Raw genomic sequence first — 20,304 nt, forward strand, 5'->3', positions numbered from 1 at the left:
TTATGTGAACGTTACAGGAACATTCCATTCTATCATTTTGGAAATGTTATGAAAACGTTATTTTTGAATGTTTTCTGGACGTTCACATCACCCTGAATGGACGTCCATCACCGGGCTTACACACAGACACTCGAGTATCGCTAATTAACCTATGCTGCATGTGTTTGAACTGTTGTACTTGAAGGAAATCACAGAGAACCTGCTAACTCCTGGCTCAGCCGGGACTCGACAAGTTGTGAGGTCATAGACCTTCTTGTTGTGAGGCGATGTGGGCGATGACCCACTGAGCCGATGTGCTGCCCTGTTTCTATATATGTATATATTTATTCATAAAATGTAAGCAATTAATTTCTTACAGCTACAGGTCTGGATTTCAAAGTAACAGGATTTTTAAGTACCAAAAACTGTTGACACATTTGTCCAGAGTGTTTACATATTTGTCCAGAGTATAAAGTTTCTAAGTGCATTAAATATTTGAATTACAAAAATAACAGAGAAGACTTTACTTTAAGATTCACAATTTACTGTAGTAGTACACAACATTTTGTAAGAATATCTGGGAAGTACACAGTCCAAACAATGGAATCATAAAAAGCAAATATTACATTTACTAAACCAAAAACACAACCCACCACAAGGGAAAAAAGAACACAAACTCAAACATACATCTAGACAAGTCAAATCTAACAAGACATGTGGAAAACAACACAATAGAAAGAAGAAGAAAAAACACCACAAAATGATGTTCTGTGTATGAATTGTTTCATACGGAGTTTCAAAAACTGTCATATTACAGTGATGAAATGATGTTACTGAAGGGAAATTCAAAGTCTTGATTGATTAGTGTAATGCATTAGGTTCAATCACAGCTAACAAAGAACCCAACAAACACAGAACTTTCCCCCTAACGTGCCCATATGGTTCCCATTTGGTTATTGTTTTGGGAACCAAATAAGAACGTTCTAGGAACGTTCTCTGTATGTTTTTTTAGGTTTTATTTTACAGTATATTTTAAAGAGAGCTTTCCAGAACGTTCCCTGCAAGTTCGTTTTTTTATAATCTAAAGTTCCCATAACGTTCACTAACGTTCTTATGTTAGGACAACACATTTTCAAAACATAAAAAAAAACTGGATGTTTTGAATGTTCAGAAAACATTAAAAAAAATAACGCTTTCATAACATTTCCAAAATGATAAAACGTTCTTAATACTTAAAAAAACGGATGTTTGGAATGTTGAAAAAAAATTCAGAAATAAAGTTTTCCTAACATTTCCAAAATGATCAAATGAACAAAGAAAAAAAAAAACGTTTTCCTAACATTTCCAAAATTATAGAATTGAATGTTCCTCTAATGTTCTCATAATACATTTTACATTTATGCATTTGGTAGACGCTTTTTATCCATAGCGACTTACATTGCGTTATCCTATACATTTATACATAGGTATGTGCAATCCCCTGGGATCGAACCCACAACCTTGCGTTGTTAACGCAATGCTCTTACCACTGAGCTACAGGAAAGCTATATAAACAAATAAAAAAACGTTCTTACTGTAATACTTAAAAAAAAAAACTGATGTTTTGAACGTTGAGAAAACATTCAGAAACAATGTTTTCATAACTTAATGAATGTTAGAAAAACATTCTAAGAACATATTTTTGTTATCTGGGAATGTTGTTCTAAGAATGTTCTCAGTCCCACTGCCTTCTATGTGCCATAGACATTGGTGTTTAAATGTAAATAAATAAATGATATCCTGATCTAATCTCACTTTTTTATATTCATATCCAGTTGGGAGAAATATTTACTTTTTTTTGGTAAATATTGGTAAAAATTCTTAGACATTACTGCTTTGGCTCTCAGGGCCCAAGATTCTCATCTTTGATTAATATTTTGAGTGTTTTGGATTTTTTCTTTTACAAAGTGCTACGGCTGGCCCAGATGGAAATGTAAACTGTTCCAAAAAAGTATTGTCTGGACCTCTGCTGGGAAGGAAATATAGAGACTGGACCTCTTGGAACTTTAATTTTATATCCCTGCTTTAGATGAACGTTTGACCCTGATTTCAATGTCACAATACTTATACATCTGGTTTAACAAGTGATAGCCTCAACAAACTACAGACACACAGAAACAGGTGAATGCAGTTCTATTTTAAACTGTTTTATATAGCTCTGGAGATTATCTTGAAGCATGAATAAAGACTGAGGTCATGTGACCCATATTTTACCACAGAATGAAGTGAATGAGAAAGAGTGCAAATGCCACGATAAGAGAAGCAGCAGCAGATCTTCAGCCAACTCATTGTTAATACTCCACCGGGATCAGTTCTCCATCACCTGTTACCCGCTTGACACCTTCAAAACATAATCTCTCTCCTTTCCTCTTACACTTAACCCACTCATTCCTTTTTTTTAAGCATTTATCATTTCCCTACTTGTCTTCAACGGCAGCAGTTTTTCAGTGTTTTATTTTCACACAGGCAGATTGTTCAGCATATGGAGAGGGCAAATGAGACGGTGTTTGAGGGATAAAGGACTTCTGTAAGATATCACAGCTTCCCCGCAAAAAATTAAATAAAAAACGAATGATAAAAGGGACATGTCTCACTCAGCGTGACTGAGAAATTGTGTACTCTGGATTTTCAGTAACATCTTAAGTAAGTTTTAAAGTAACATCTCTCAGTAAAACGTTGTACCTAAAAAGCATCAGCCCGAAGGAGCGACGTGGGGCCGCCCTCCCATGGGCTCACCACGGGCAGGAGGGACCGTAAGGGGCCGGTGCAAAGTGGATTGGGCGGCAGTCGAAGGCGGGGGCCTAGACAACCCGATCCCTGGACAAGGAAACTAGCTCTAGCGACGTGGAACGTCACCTCGTTGGCGGGGAAGGAGCCTGAGCTTGAGAGGTACCGACTAGAGATAGTCCGCAACCACTCACAGCTTGGGCTCTGGAAACACACTCCTTGAGAGAGGATGGACTCTTTACCACTCTGGAGTTGCCCATGGTGAGAGGCGCCGGGCTGGTGAGGGTTTGCTTATAGCCCCCCAGCTCAGCCACCATGTGTTGGAGTTCACCCCGGTGAACGAGAGGGTCGCTTCCCTGTGCCTTCGGGTCGGGGATAGGTCTCTTACTGTCGTTTGCGTCTACGGGCCGAAGAAGCGGAAGAAGATTATGATGATGATAATCCATGAAGGCAAGTCAAGATACTTTATGTGCAAGGCATTTGTAATGATATATATTCGTAAATCGAATTAAGGCAAATCAGGGTTTCAGGTAAAATAAGATGTTAATTTAGAAAGTATTTTAAAAAATCACTCTGACAATGACTTGAATAACTTGAATTAAAGACTCTTCAATGATACAAATATTTTAAATGTTTTATTATTTAAAGGTATAGCGGAGGATCTTTCCAAATTTTAGATAAGACCCGCCCTCTCCACTTTTTGAAAAGTTTGATTGATTCACCAGAATGATTGACAATTAGGAGGACCAATAGTTTAGACTACCCACCAGGAAGTAAAACATCCTCTGCTATACCTTTAAGTACACTGTAAAAAAAAAACCCGTGAAAAAACGGTATTATTCCGGCAGCTGGGGCGCCAGAAAATTACCGTAAAATAACGGCAAAAAACAATCTCGTTAAAATACAGTAATTTTCCATAATTAAATAACAGATTATATCTTTAATATTACATAAAATCTTATGTAATTATTGGGATTTTTAACGTTTAAAAAAAGTCATATACACCTTTAAAACAATTAAATACTGTAAATTTAAGGTTTTATACAATTATTTTATATAATAATGCTGTCTATCTACAGTAATTTTATTTTAATATAGTTTTTCTGTGTAAAATAACAATGAAATTATGTATAAAAAATGCACACAAGTACATAAATTCAAATACAAATGTTTGTAAATTTACAGTTTTTATTTTTATTTGTACCGATCCAATTTCACAACATCTCTAATTAAGTTCTTAATAATAGCAAATGTACAGTCAATTTCTTTTAAATTAACTAAATGTATGAGTACAGAATACCTGCATATTTACAGTATTAGTAATTGAACAAACACTAAACATCAAGATAAGTGATTGATAGGAAATAGATGCTTAGTATATAATTTAGAACATGTAAATATATCCACAATAAAAAGCAATTACCGTATACCTTTACAGTGTAACTTATTTTAACATTTACAATTACATTTTATCCAAAGTGACTAACCAATTAAGATAATAATTAAAGATAATAAAAAGCAACAAGTGCAGTGACAAGTCCCAGTTAGTCGCACAGTACACATAGCAAGTTTTTTTTTTTTTTTTTTTACAAAGATATAGTATTATTGGGTGAAGTGTTTATGAAAAAGATGGATCTTTAGCAGTTTCTTGAAAATGTGTTGAGTTGCGCCGGTCATTCCACCACCAGGAAACAGTCCAGGTAAATGTCAGTGAAAGTGGTTTTGTGTCTCTTTGGGATGATGGCACCACAAGGCGCCGTTCACTTGCAGAACACATGCTTCTGGAGGACACATCTGAAGCAGTGAGTTTAGGCATAGGGCTACCTTTAAAGACAACTCTTGCTGCAGCATCTGGATCAGTTGCAGAGGTTTGACTGATACTGGAAGAGCTGCCAGGAGAGCATTACAATAGCCCAGTCTGGATAGAACAAGAGAGTTGTGTAGCTCCGATAGGAAGGGCCTGATCCTCCTAATGATAAGGCAAATCAGCAGGATCACAGCAAGTATGTTTTGGCTGAAAGTTGAACCATAAGCAGTTCTGTCTTGGCAAGGCTGATTTGAAGGTGAAGGTCATTCATCCAGCAAGAATTTTCCATCAGGTAGGCTGAGATGCGAGCAGCAACCGTCAGATCATCTGGCTGGATTAAAAGGTAGAGATATGTGTCATTAAGATATTAGTGATAGGAAAAGTCATGTTTCTAAATGACAGAGCCTATAGTTAAAAAAAAGAAAGAAAGATGGGTGGAATCTAACACAATCGTAATCTTGCTGTAGCAAATCCAAACCTTGTGCATACTTTTAGTGCAATCATATGGAATCAGAAGACTGTTATGAACATATGGAATCAGAACCATTATGATTTTTATGTTTTAATGAATTCTTCCCATACCTTGTTTGCCATGATCATCTGCTTTCCACGTGACCTGAAATCACACACACACACACACACACACACACACAAGTTATTTTAAAACTCAGTATTAGATTTACACATGTCAGAATATGTTCCATTGGGACAATGCAAAAACTCAACTGACTATGATCTTGAAGCTGAGCTGGAAAGGCCAGCAGTAATATTTTGAGCTGCCATGTGATTTTAGCTAAGTTACATTTATAGAAAGTAACATTAAATGAATATGATTTACTGTGACCTAGACCTAGATACACCTAGGGGTTCATCATGTTGTATTCATATTCTAGTCTTCCTGTTCTAGGCTTTCCTGTATCATCAACAAGTACGTTAAGTTACAGACAGTATTTCGATTTCTTAACGGTCTTAATAAAGTTAGTCATGTTAACTATTACGAAATAAACAAAAGAAACACAGTAGGCCTATTTTTAGTAAAACTGTGGCTATTACAATGGTAAAAAAAAATCAGCTAAAAACGTGTTTACTACAATTTTACTATAATAAAATAAAGTACAAAAAAAAAGTTTACAAAAAAAAAAAAAAAATTTGAAAAATAAAGTTTTCAGCTTCCAGACATGGTTTCAAAATGTCCCGCCATTTAAGAGATTGGTTTAATGTTACTGACTATCATAACGAAGATTTTATACACAATTATGGACTTTAATATGAATAACAAGTCTACTAAAGATTGTTTTAGGTCTATAAGTTAACAAGTAAGTTAGAGTGGGTTCAACTGATCTTTCTTAACACAGATCGATAATTGAAAAGACCCATGCTGCATTTGTGTTTTGCCCTCGACGCCAGTTATGACTGAACATAATTTAAGAATGCTAACGTTAGCATGGAAACAGTCTAACCACTTAACACAAATGTAATATAAAATATCATTTACATGTAGTATTAGACTCTTACCTCAGCCGTTGATCGGTCGGGATGAGGTCTGCTGTGACGAACCAGGCTCACTGAAAAAGGGCGCGTTATTTCCGGACTGACACCAGACTACAACTAATATGTGTTCAGCAGCGCTCCTGCTCACGGCTGCTTCTGTCGAATACGATTATAGCTCTGAATTCAAATCTCCCGCTTGCCCTTGACACAGATCGACGACAGAGACAGATTTGTAGCTAACCGTTGTGGGCTGGGCGGGACTAAGCAACGAATCGTAATGGCGGATAATTTGAATCTGCGCGCGGCCGCGCGCGCGGGCACACACACACATTCAAACGCACACAAAGCCACGCAATGTGCAGCAACGCAGATTTGGAAAAACGATTCATAAAATACATAAAATATAGGCCTAAATGAAATTTACGGGCAAATACAAATGATGATCAAAATGAACATCTATTTGCAAGACAAAATTAAAAGATTATAAATAATTAAATAGGCCTGCCTAATGTGTGGACAAATCTTAAAACTCACTTTAACCCCCACATGCTTAATAATCTTTAAGGAAAACATGTTAAGTGACTGCTGATTTCTGCAGTTATACCTTATTTTCTTTGTTTTCTAATTCCACAGAAATAATCTGTAAAATATTACTTAATTTTTTATGTAAAATTACACATAACCCTATAAAATTACAGATAATTTCCTTTAAAAAACGTTAAATTAATGTAAAACCACAATAAAAGCAATTACCTGTAAATTTAATAGTGGATCTTTAAATTACAACAAATATCTGTAAAATAACAGGTATTCACTGTATAATGACAAAACGGCAAAATTCTGTAAAAAATACAGACAGTTTCCTGTAAATTTACAGTTTTTTTTTACAGTGTAGGGTTTGATGTCAAACACTCTATGTGGTGTTACTGTACCACCCTTAATGAAAAACAAATGTTAAAAGTCCTTAATAATTTTAAACTTTTATTTAGGACATGGTTGGTTGATAGTTCATGCAGATTTGGTCAAAAAGATTTTTTTGTCATATTCTATTTTGGTACCTTAATGACCTGAGTCATGAAGTTGGCTTCACGTGTCTCAATCAGAAGTGCTGTTGCCATAGTTTTATCCCAGTGGGAGAAAATATTCCAGATTTTGAAAATCTAATTTTAAATCAGGCTTCAAATCAAAAGCTTTGACATTTGTGTTCATGCAAGGCTTAAAATGTGTGCAAGTTGACATTACACAATATTTGAAGAAGAAAGTATCTGGTCCTGTGAGATTTCTTTAGTAAAATTGAGCATTGTGATGCATCATTTGCAGTTCTAAATTGATGCACATACAGGAATCATCCATGTGAATTCCTCTGTGCTCGGTTAGTTGAATATGTGCACCGTTTCTCAAAATAACTCACAGATGCCAGAGAGTAAATCACATGAGAAGAGTCAGAAAATGGCAGTTAGCAGGCTTTCATATATTTCATACACCATTGTCTGTAGACAATAACCTACGTGTCTTGTATATTGCATAATGCATACATATAAACATGTAAATAAAAAGCTTAGTGAGCATGATAAAAGAATCTACAACAAAGACAATAGTTATATTTATCTTTTATTAATGCTTTCACTTTAGTTACCCTTTTATTAACAGTGTTGCTTGGGGTTAAAAGTCCACTGAAGTGCCTTGAAACAAATAGCATTATTCAATGTGTTGAGGTCATTTCTACTGAAACAGGAAGACGGGGGGGACATATTGAACAGCTCCTCCCCCTTTTTAAAATAGCCAATAGCGTTTAGTTTATATCACAGCTCGACCAGAGCCGTTGAGCTCGACAAAGCCGCAGTTTCCTTCTAATCTCTAACCGTTTCTTCTCCTAATCTCCTCCGTCTCTTTAAAATATAGTATTCTGTGCAGAATTCAAATGGGTTCGATATACGTTTTTTGGTCTGCGCCAACTCGGTCATCCGCTCTGTGCTATCGTGTCTCTGGACCAGAGCAGACTGTGTGCGTGGTGTGGTGGCTCGCGTGAAACCAGACTTCATTCGTCCCAATGGAAAGCATATTTACACTGTCTGAATAGTTCCCTATTCCCTATATAGGGCATTATGTGCCATTCACCATGTAGAAAATAGTAAATGTGTGAACAAGTGACTGATTTCAGCAGCAGCTTCAGCGTCTATTTATAATATAGGCGGAGGGGCGCTTTAGATTCTAGAGAGCATTTGATTGGCCAGAAAATCTGATGAGAAGCTGAAGTACAGAGTGATGTCATCATAATCATTGATACATATTGGCAGAAGTGAGAGACTGTTTTGAATGCTTCTATCTTCTAAATGCATATTTTGTCATTGTTTGGAGCACACTAGCTTAACCTTGAGGCTTAATTACATTAAAAACTAAATCTTAACTTAAATTTGCAAACATTTTTAAAAAAAAAAAGGCTTTGCTACATGGGTTAGAGATCAACAATTAAAAACTCAAACCTTCAATCTTAAATAGGGTATTAAACATTAATTTTATAGCATGTTTGGTATTAAAAAACATAAATAGCTAGACTGTTGAACGGAATCTCTCCCCCCACACATTTCAGCGAAATGATTCGCTTCATTCAATTCATTTGTGTGACCACTCTTGTTCTGGTCCCCGCGCGACAGGTGGCTGCTTCTTATCAATGAAATCAACATTTGGTTTGTTTATCACTGCGAATTTATTTCCATATCCATCCACCTCAAAGAAAGTCCTCACAGCCGAGTGATACACCAACGCTTTGCGAATCGATTCATTCAAAAGAATCCGTTCAAAAGAACCGAGTCCTATGAATCACTTCAGTACTTACGCTCAGAGCACACACATGTATTACCAGAGTGACGGGAGGATGTTTGGATTATGATGCACATCTTTATCCGAAGCAGAATCTAACGGCAAAGAAAACGAGTGTGGATTTATGAGTGGCTTTTTGGTTTTTAATTCTACAGGTCTTTTATTAATGAATATTTAATGGCTTGGAAATGGAGATAGCTTTGGTGAGTTTTGATAAGCGAGGAGATGGAGGCAGTGATGGAGAAACCTACCAGAACCAAAACTCACTGGATCGTCCACGCTTGGTCCACAACAAAGAAATATACTCCAGAAGTCCACAACAGAGCTCATGGAAAATGAACGACATGAACAACACAATGATGGGCTCCACTGAGAATACGGTGGATTATTACAGTCCCCATTTGTTTGATGAGGACATTCTGGATATGGATATGGACCATGAGAACAACGAACGAGTTCTTATTAATATCGCCGGGCTGAGGTTCGAGACCCAGTTGGGCACTCTGAACCAGTTTCCCGACACTTTACTGGGAGATCCTGACAAGAGAATAAAGTATTTCGACCCCCTCAGGAACGAGTATTTCTTTGATCGTAACAGACCGAGTTTTGACGGAATCCTTTATTTCTATCAGTCCGGAGGGAAAATCCGGCGACCTGTTAACGTGTCGATCGACGTGTTTGCCGACGAAATCCGTTTTTATCAGCTGGGAGAAGAAGCGATGGACCGTTTCCGCGAGGACGAGGGCTTTATCAAAGAAGAGGAAAAACCGTTGCCACAGAATGAGTTTCAGAAACAGGTATGGCTCATTTTTGAGTACCCTGAAAGCTCCAGTCCTGCGCGAGGCATCGCTATCGTCTCCGTCCTCGTCATCACCATTTCCATCATAACTTTCTGTCTGGAAACTTTACCCGAGTTTCGCGACGAGCGAGAGCTTCCAGTGACCAGTCGCGCGATCAATGGTACTCAAGAGCGCCCGTCGCTCACCTTCACCGACCCGTTCTTCATCATTGAAACCACCTGCGTGATTTGGTTCACCTTTGAGCTCTTTGTGCGCTTCTTTGCTTGTCCAAGTAAGTCAGAATTCTCCAAAACCATCATGAACATCATTGACATCATGTCCATCATGCCTTACTTCATCACACTGGGCACAGAGCTGGCGGAACAGCAGGGCCAGGAGCACAATAATGGCCAACAGGCCATGTCTCTGGCCATACTAAGGGTCATTCGTTTGGTTCGGGTGTTTCGCATATTTAAGCTCTCTAGACACTCCAAGGGGCTTCAGATCTTGGGTCAGACTCTGAAAGCCAGCATGCGAGAGCTGGGCCTCTTGATCTTCTTTCTTTTCATTGGTGTCATATTGTTCTCCAGTGCTGTCTTCTTTGCTGAGGCAGATGAACCGGAGTCTCACTTTTCCAGCATCCCAGATGCCTTCTGGTGGGCGGTGGTGACCATGACAACAGTTGGGTATGGTGACATGAGACCGGTGACGGTGGGGGGCAAAATTGTGGGCTCTCTCTGTGCCATTGCTGGGGTGTTGACCATTGCACTACCGGTGCCCGTCATCGTGTCTAACTTCAACTATTTCTACCACAGAGAAACTGACCAAGACCAGGCATCTCTCAGAGACGAGCCAAATAATGGTGGCCCTTCAAACCCATGTGATGAAATTCATGGGCTGAGGAAATCATCAACCTCCAACTCCAGAGATACAGAACACAACGAAGAAACAACGCCTGTTGAAAAGACTAACATGAAAGCTAACAGCAGAATGGATATTAAACGTTCCCTTTATACATTTTGCTTGGACGCTAGAGAAACAGACCTCTAGTTCATCCATCACCATCCCATTGCACTACCGGTGCCCGTCATTGTTTCCAACTTCCACCTTTCCAGCTATTTTAATCTCAGGGATACTTACCAGGAGCAGCGTTGTTGTGTTGTTGTCATGTGTTGAAGAACTCTTCAAATTCCAGTGATTAAGAATATAGTGAGGAATGAAACATGTTTGAGAAGACTAACGTGATAAATTGAATATTAAATGCTCCTGAGAAAGACAAACCTCTAGTCCATCCATGCTTAATGCACCCAAAATCTGTGCAATCCAAGGATCATCGCACTGCTAAAATCCTGGAAAGTTGCAGTTATTTTTTTAAAGTACATTTTAATCTGTTGATCTCTTGGGCACCAACAGCTTTTAAGCGTTACTTTTAAGATTTGTTATTCAGAGCAGAAAACAAAATAATAATTAATTAAATAAGTAAAATATTAAGAACTTGCTTTGATGGGATGCTTTGAAATTCAAAAATCACAGGCCTTAACTCTTTTACTTATTTTATTGTATATAGTTCCCCAATGTCTCCAACTTATGTGAAAAGCCAAAATAGGGTTTCTTCTTTTAAAGCATATTATTTAAAAAAAACAAAATGCATGTACATAATTTTCTGTAAAATAATTGTTTGGACTTTAGGGTCTTGATCAATACCACTTTTATTGTTAGTCTAAAACACAGTTTTTGTGAAGTTTGTGGCTATCAGTATCTTAATTTATTTATAGCAATATTTTTTCACTCGATTTTAAAACTAATTGGTGTATGAAATCTAAGAAGCACTCCAAGGAATCGGACAACTTTAATGTGTTTTGCCGCTGAACTCACAACGATGAAGCCTTGTCAATTTTATCCCTGAAGTTTGATGTATTCAAGCAGAAATGGCCGTGTACAGGAGAGAGAAACCTCTACAAATGACTGAACCATGATAATCCACTGACACCAGAGGAGAACTTGAAGAAAATCCAGTGATCCAATTTCATATAAGGTCAGTCTCCTCATTTAGTCTTCACTGTCTGTTTCATTTGCTTTCAGTGCTTTTCTTGCGTTTGAAATGTTGTGTTTTTTTATACACAATTGTAACCACAGTTATTGTACATTTAATATTTTATGACATTATAATATTTTAGCATTTGTTCATTTAACCCTAATAGACTAGCCAAAAAAAAAAAGGTTTATGTACAGCGTAAAAAAACGTTAACCCCAAAAATGTGCAAGTACATATTCTTGAGTAGGCCTATGTTTATTTCAAAGCAGTCGACCCACACACACTTAACATTTTCATGATTCTGGAATACTCTGGAATTTACCTCACTGACCCCCTGTATAGCACCTGAAATGGCATGCTGTGAAAATAGTATTTAATAAAAAGGATCGTTCACCCACATTTTTTTATTCTGTCATCATTTACTCACCCCAAAAAATACTCATACAGATTTGGAACAATTTGAGGGTGAGTAAATGATGACAAAATCTTCATTTTAGGGTGAACTATCCCTTTAAATTGTTCTAAACAAGTGTTTAAATTTTTACACAGCCATTGCGTTGCATGATCTAAAATTCTGAGAATTAGTACATATTTATTCATGTTGAGCTGTTAAATGACATATCATAGACAAAATTAGAATCATTATTGACGCTGTGTGAACATCCTGTATGCAAGTGCTTGAAAGAGAGTGAGGAGTTATTAGGTGCCAGGAACCTGAAAATAAGTGTGTGTGATTGTGGCCGTGGCGATCACACACACGGTTGTTCTATGAGGAGTGACATATCCTGTTTCACCGAGGATTAGATATGCCCGTTATAGGTTATATCACATAACCTTCGAGAAAGTGTTTGAGTTTGTGTACTGCATGCTTATTTTGGTTGCATAGATACATGAGACAGCTGCATTTTGGACAGTGGGCAGTGTAGGTCAGGAGTATAAAGTATAAAGACTGATAGCAATAAAACTTAGGCACATCCAAATGACATATCGACACGTTTCTGCAGGAAGATCTTCATATGCACTCTGAACTAAGCTCTATGGTGTTTGTGTTAATTACACACTAAAATGTGAAATTTGGCGCTGTAGAGACTCCATTCAGACCCCTGGGCTTGTTCATCTACTAATTTCGTAATTTTGTAATTTCCACTGAAACAGGAAGCTAAGGCGAGACATATTGAATGGCTTCTCTCCCTTTTTAAATAGCCAATAGCGTTTAGTTTACCTCATAGACTGCAATTCGGACTTGACAGCACCATGGAAGCGAATCCGAGCGCTGATGATACGTTTGATTAAATAGAAGAAGTGTGAATAAATTCTTGTCATTTCATTCATAACCAACGTACTGTTGGAAAACGGTAATAAAACTCAAGCGTTTGAGCAACCGAACACACTTCTCCAACCCATATTGTTCCATGACGTGTCAACGGTTCCTTTGGCCAGGTGGTATTTATAGCTTAGGGGGCATTTATAGCATTTATAGCATATTTATAGTCGCGGGACGCTCTAGATTCTAGAGAGCATTTGATTGGACAGAAGATGTATTGAGAAGCTGAAGTCCGCGGTGATGTCATCAAAATCCAAGATCCATTTTAGCGGAAGTGAGAGACTATACGTTTTGAATGCTTATATATCTCCTAAATGCGAATTTTGTCATTGTTTTGGAGCACACCAGCTTATTCATAACCTTAAAACCCAGTTTGTACTTCTGCGTCGAACTCGCGCCGTAGCTACGTCGTAAGCTGTGTGTAGCAAGCGTAGTCTCTGCCATACCCTGACGTGCACAAAATGTAACAACGCGTCAATTCTATGCGGACCGCAAGCGCTGTGATTGGTCTGCTATAGCCCCTCCCCCAGGTTTCACATGCTCCCTCTGCATGTGTAATTGCACATCAATGCGGGCAACGACGCAGAAGTATAAATGAAAACCGACGTGTATTCCACAGCATAGAGCAGTGGTTTTCAAACTTTTAACACCAAGTACCACCTCAGAAAATATTTGGCTCTCCATGTACCACCATTATGACCAAAATTAAAATACAGTAGTAGTAGGCCTAACTATTCAGCTACAGCTATGCACAGCTCAAAAACCAGGCAGTTTTATTTATAATAAGAATATTTATTATTGTCAGCAACTTTAAACATTGTAACAACACAGTTTTAACATCAACACTGCACAGTGCTGCTTACATACAGGTAAATAAAAAAACTTAAATAATGATTAAATTAAAATGTATTGAACCTAAAAGCGAAATAAAACCTGTACTTAAAGATTAAATTAAAATGTATTGCATTTAAAGTACACGTTGTTGACAACTTACATGAGCTTAATGTTATGTGTGCGCATGCCTCTGTGAACACAGTCCTGAGATGTCTGGGTCAATGGAGGTCAGTTTCAGTCTCACGTTTGGCTTAGCATCCACCCTGCTTCTGTACTTTGTTTTTATGACAACAAGTGAAGAGAAGCCTTTCTCGCTTAGATACGTGGTCACAAAAGGAAGGAGAAAACGCACGGCCTTGTCAGAAAGCACAGGCTATTCACTGTGCTGCTTTATCCAAAAGTCCAACAATGTCTGCTTTCTGAAAGCTGCCTTCTATGTTTCGTCACAAGACAACTCTATTAAACTCTCCTGCTCACCAACAGTTAAGTCCTCTGAAGCCATTTGAGAGGTGTCAATGTTGAAATGGTTTATCATTCAGCTGCTAGCTTCAGGCATCACTGGGAATAATATTTAAGGAACTGTTGTCTGAGCGACACGAGGTGTGCAGTGATGTTTTCCCTGATTCCACCAACAAGCGTCAGGTCATTGTCAGACAGAAAACTCTCCAAGCAGGGAAAGCTGAAACATCACCTGTCTTGACTTTGATTTCAAATAACTCAAGTCAATTCAAGTCAAGTCACCTTGATTTATATAGCGCTTTTAACAATATGGATTGTTTCAAAGCAGCTTTACAGAGATAATAGGAAATTACCGTAACAGATTGTTTAGGCTTTACAACAGCTCTAGGATAAAGTTATTGTCCAGCTAAAGTTAGTTTCGATTGATTGATTGATTCACTATCCGTTATCTCTGCGCAAACCTCAAAAACGCAAACCCGCGAAAATGAGACGTCGCGCACATGCGCATTACGTGTTCAGTCCAAAGGTATGTGCGTTTGAATATATATGTGCGTAGGCGTGTAGTCCTTCTTTACAAATCAACCTTCAATAAACTACTTGTCTGGCCTTAATTTATAATGCAGATTTTTTTTTTTTTTTTTTTTTTGTCTGCGTAGCCACGCGAACCGGAATTATCCCGACAATATTTTATCTGTACTGAGGTAAAGCTAAAGGCCTATGTGCGATGGGCGCCACCTGATAATAATTGATAGGATTATTATTGCTGCTTCCATAGCCATCAGTGTGTATTTTACAAACTCTAAATGTATTGTTTTTTTTTAGTACTTATATGAATTTAAATGTCTGAAACCTAAAATAAACATTATGTGGTTGAAAACCCTGAATAGTTGTGAATGATATATGACAAGCGCTGACTCCGCTGAGCGCGTCCGTCTCTGGCTCAAGGCTGATTTAAGGCCTATTTATACTTCTGCGTCAAACTGCCGCCGTAGCTACGTCGTAGGCTGTGTGTAGCGCGCGTACCCTTCGGCGTACCCTGACGTGCACCTCTCCAAAAATGTAACAACGCGTCAATTCTACGCGGACGCAAGCGCTGTGATTGGTCTGCCAGAACCCCTCCCTCGGGGTTTCACATGCTCCCTAGGTGCGCGTCAACGCGGACAACAACGCAGAAGTATAAATTAAAACCAACACGTTGCCTACGGCGTATAGGCTCCAGCGTAGGTCCGACGCAGAAGTATAATGAGGCCTTTATACTTCTGCGTCGGACCTACGCCGGAGCCTCTACGCTGTAGGCAACGCGTTGGTTTTCATTTATACTTCTGCGTCGTTGTCCGCGTTGATGTGCAATTACACTTGCAGAGGGAGCATGTGAAACCCGAGGGAGCAGTCCTAGCAGACCAATCACAGCGCTTGCGTCCGCGTAGAGTTGACGCGTTGTTACATTTTTGGAGAGGTGCACGTCAGGGTAAGCCGAAGGGTACGCGCGCTATACACAGCCTACAACGTAGCTACGGCGTGAGTTTGACGCAGAAGTATAAATTGGGCTTCAGTGCCAGCCAACGCGCGAAAGCAGAGTTTGAATTTAGCAGTTGATCACGTGATGCACTGACCGTTCATTGACACTTTGAGAATCAATGGCAAAGAGGATACGCCGTAGGTCCAACGCAGAAATATAAATTTGGCTTAAAGGGTTAGTTCACTTTCGGAACACAAGTTAAGATATTTTGTATTATTTCTGAGAGCTGTCTCACTCCTCCATAAAGCCAGAGCTGTATGTTCTCGCGCATGCGTCGTGGCGCTCGTGAACTCACTCAGAGGCCCATACAGAAGAACATGAATAGTTGAATAAACTCGTTCTTTTTTTATTTATTTTTTTTGTACAAAAAGTATTCTTGTTGCTTGATAAACTCAAGGTTGAGCCACTGTAGTCACTTGGACTATTTTAACGCTGTCTTTACTAACTTTTCTGGGCAGGCAGATGCAATTTCATAGAAGCCTATGAAGGAGTGAGACAGCTCTCAGATTTCATCAAAAATATCTTAATTTGTGTTCCGAAGATGAACGAAAGTCTTACGGGGTTGGAACAACATGAGGGTGAGTGATTACTGACAGAATTTTAATTTTTGGGTGAACTAACCCTTTAATGCTAACATATTCATACTAAAAGCTAAAAAAAACGTTAGATTTCAGGGGGCCTTTAAGCTCTTGAAAGTGCTTCATGATTGCAAACATGTCACGACTGTCTATTTTATTTTATTTTATGTGTGCAAGCTAACCATGTTAAATTTGGTTGAAGAGGAGGGTCTGAGCTCATCATAAGCATTCGCTGGAGATGTGATAAGCTCAGACCCCTCTTTTCAACCAAATATAACATGATTAACATAATGGTTAGGCTGCGAATGGGGACAAATTTGACAAGGACCAACGGAGGCTTTCAAAGCAAGATTCACTGCACTGCAATAGTACAAAAACAGCACAAACCTTTGCCATTATAGTGAGATGAATAACATATTCTGACATCACCTGTGCTCCTTACTTTAATGTCCTTGTATAAAAAAAGTAAAAATGTAATTCATTGCATCACAATCATTAAACAGCAATTTTGTACATTTACTATAACCAAATAGCTATTGCTGCAGTTATGATGAATTTTTGTAGGACAAGTGGCCAAACACAGACGTTAACATTACACTAGATCCAAAAAGGATTTTTCCATTTGCTTTAGGACAATTCTAGAAAATAAGCATATGTCCAACAAAAGATTATGATTCTTAGACTTTTTGTTCACAATGATAATCTTCACAAATGAACATGTTTCCGAATTTTTAAGTCTAAATAGAATCGCCAGAAGTAAAAAGCTACACAGCAGTCACATGACTTAGTCACCACCATTAAGCTTCTGATGACTCTTTATTTAAAAAAAAAATGTTCCCCTGAAAGTCTGAGTTAGAGTTCTTTGCAATAACACAACGAGGCTATAAAAGCAAACTAGTGAGTAGATGAGTTCACCTGTCCGACTGATGTCATTTGATGTCCAGTTTCAGGTATTTAACCAAAAGCCCGTTCAAAAATCCCATTGACTTCAGGACAACAGAACCAGAAGTGCTAAAATGCCCTCAAGTTGTTCCAAACCTGTATGAGGTTCTTTTTTTCTGCAGAAAACAAAAGAAGATATTTTGAAGAATGTCCAAACAGTTGTGGGGCACCATTGACTTCCATAGTATTTGTTTCCTTACTATGAAAGTCAATGGGGTCCTTCAAACTGAACAGTTGTGATTGTGAATTGCTTGCCTTTATTGAATCAGTTATCTGTATTGACCATACAGATTCATTTGCTTCATTTGCAATCAAAAGGCTGTTGTATTACTCTGAATCTAACCTGTCACTGTACATCGATAGATAAGCTTTTGTCAGTGTGATCTGGCTGTTGGTGAACATCTGGCTGGAGTTAGTAATACCTGTTAGTAATTATACTGTATTATATAATTATACTGCATTTAACTTTTTTGGGGGTGATTATGTTGAAAATATTTGTAGAGCATCAGTAGAGTATTATTTAACACAACAATCCATCTTTCATCAATGAATATTAACACTATTTTTATGAGGCAAAGATGGGCGGTGTTTGCATGTGCAAAACTCACTAGCATGATGCTAGGGTGTTATAAATAAAGCATTGCTATAGTTTTCTTAGTGTTTTATCATGTTGTTATGCAATGGCTACAGTGTTCTAGGTGGTCAATAATTAGTTTAGCTTTGAAGCACTTTTAGGCATTTGATTTACTCAAGCATAACTTGGTTTCAACTTAATGTTGAAATCCTTAAGGATGGAAAATTGCCACCCTGGCTCAGAAAAGGGTTACAGTTTGCTGGTGTAAAATCAGCATAAATGTGGTCTAGGTCATTTTGTGTCTATTCACAGTCAAACATCTGTGTGTTGGTGAATTGGATCTCAGTATGTTTTATTTTCCTCATTCTTCAGTCAAATGCATCAATATTGCGGATAAAGTGTGATTTCAGCACCACAGACAGCTCCATAAATTCTAGCGAAGCTTGTAAAAAGGATGCTATTCATTTGCAAGGCATTTAAAAAAGAAACCCTTTGAATGGTACAGTCATCATATAACCGATGAAAATAGCATTAGACAGGCTTTATCTAAGACTTGCCCTCTAGCCGTTCTCATTCAAATCAGTAGTTCAACTGATTTGTCCAGGTGAAACACTCTTTATGACCCACGTCCACAGTACTGCATGTGGCAGTACAGCACCCTGCAGCTTTGTTACAATTTGAGCATGACGTTTATAGGAATGTTCAAGGTTCAATACTGTTTCATTGAACTGCAGTTCCCTTTCAGTTGGTCACGTTCGATGTAACGTCGCAGAGGGTTTATACTGAGATGCTCTTTGGACTTAACTGAAAGTAGTTTTTGACTTGTCAAAGGCAAAAATCTCAGTTATTATAATGCACTTACAATAGAATAAAATAAAATAAATAATATAATTAGATTAAATTCATTTACCCACGTTCATGTCACTTCACTTTATGACTTATTTTCAGTTGAACACTAAAAGGAGAAATTTAGCAGAATGTCCAAGATGCTCTTTTCCATACAATGGAAGTGAATGGTGACCATGACTGTCAAGCATGATTTTCAGTGAAAAATAAAAGTGTACTCTTAAGTTTCAGTATGTTCCTTACACAGAATTATAGTAGGACTTCAGAAGTCTTTGAATATGGTGCACAAAGTCATAAAGACTTCTTTTACCGCAACTTTCTGTTAAGCATCTGCTTTTGTGTTCCACAGAAGGTTTGGAAAGAGGTTGAGTGAATGATCACAGAATGTTTGGGTGAACTATAATTTTAAAATGTGTTTTAAAAAAAAGTATAATGTTTCGTCCACTTAGAACCCTCCACATTTTTTTAATATTGTGTATTTTATTATTTATTTATAGGGGTGTAACGATACCCTCATGTCACGATTCAATACATATCATGATACTGAACTCATGATACGATATTATTGCGATACTCCAAGACATATGTTAAAAGGTTAACAAAAAATTACTGTTGATTAAAATGCTAAATTTGATATTACTTTGTGGGTGTAAATGGATAGGCTTGGACTTGATGCTAGTAATCCAATTCACAGGACAGTTACACCAGAATAAAAACATTGATGATTCTGAAGCTGAAAATACAGAAATATTTGTTTGAACTCTGTCACTGACTAGATATATTTAAAATAATGTTGGCCACTTTTGTTACTGGTAATATAAGACATTTGGCATTATCAGGACCCACAAATATCCCCCCATCGCATTATTATACATGATATTCAACATCATATTTAGTAGACTATCCACAGTACATATTGTCAGTATATCCACATTACATCCCCATTGATGCATTTTTGTATTGCGATATATTGTGACACAATATATTGTTACACCCTTATTTATTTATTTTACTGAGGAACAGGCTGAAATTACACCACAAATACTGTGAATAGAGCTTAACTTGTATTGAACCCAGAACATCCTTTTAATCTTACAAAGATTATCAAATGTTTGACTCCCAAAAGTACAAAGTGACTCCGTTTTAAAGGAATGCAGAAAAAACTCTTATATTAGATAGAATTGACAAGCAGCGTGATTCTCACCTCCCTCTCGTGTTAATATTTTCACAGGAAGTGTCACACGCAGTGAAGCTAGCAGGATAAATCAGGTTCAATCTGGCAGAAGTGCGCTGCTAAACTACAGCCTACATCAGCCTACAAAGACACTGTGAGGATTGTTAAAAGCTGTTATAGAGTTACTGGTAAATCAGTAACCAATTTGACTTGTGAATCTTGAAAAGATTACCATTTAAACTAGGAAAGTAAAAATTCCAAGTCCTTTCTGTAGACACAGCATACATGGTAATGTCAAACATGACTCAGATGGAAACACAGCTAAAATTAGATCTAATCCTAATTTAGTCATATTTTAGTTTTTCATGAGCATGTCC

At 37.7% G+C, this 20,304-nt stretch overlaps 1 protein-coding gene and 1 long non-coding RNA gene across 3 annotated transcripts in view; one reads left to right on the forward strand and one right to left on the reverse strand.

Moving 5' to 3' along the window:
* Positions 1-4,543: 4,543 nt before the first annotated feature.
* On the reverse strand, positions 4,544-6,298 carry LOC309497217. The gene is made up of 3 exons (XR_014205441.1): positions 6,068-6,298; positions 5,135-5,168; positions 4,544-4,883 (listed from the first exon to the last, which is right to left on the reverse strand). It is a non-coding gene; the product is annotated as an uncharacterized lncRNA (long non-coding RNA).
* Positions 6,299-8,916: 2,618 nt separating this feature from the next.
* Positions 8,917-20,304, forward strand: part of LOC309497188 (potassium voltage-gated channel subfamily A member 1) — a 59,646-nt gene continuing 48,258 nt past the window's right edge. Inside the window, exons 1-2 of one of the 2 annotated variants that reach the window (XM_082167430.1) lie at positions 8,917-11,677; positions 16,272-16,438. In XM_082167430.1, coding sequence (XP_082023556.1) covers positions 9,052-10,692 — 1,641 coding nt within the window. In that variant the 5' untranslated portion in view covers positions 8,917-9,051 and the 3' untranslated portion in view covers positions 10,693-11,677; positions 16,272-16,438. Of the gene's footprint in view, positions 11,678-16,271; positions 16,439-20,304 lie in introns of those variants that run through there. The other variant, XM_082167429.1, reaches the window with a different exon arrangement.

This window comes from Leuciscus leuciscus, assembly GCF_965113295.1.
Source record: "Leuciscus leuciscus genome assembly, chromosome: 4".
NCBI classification, from domain to species: domain Eukaryota; kingdom Metazoa; phylum Chordata; class Actinopteri; order Cypriniformes; family Leuciscidae; genus Leuciscus; species Leuciscus leuciscus.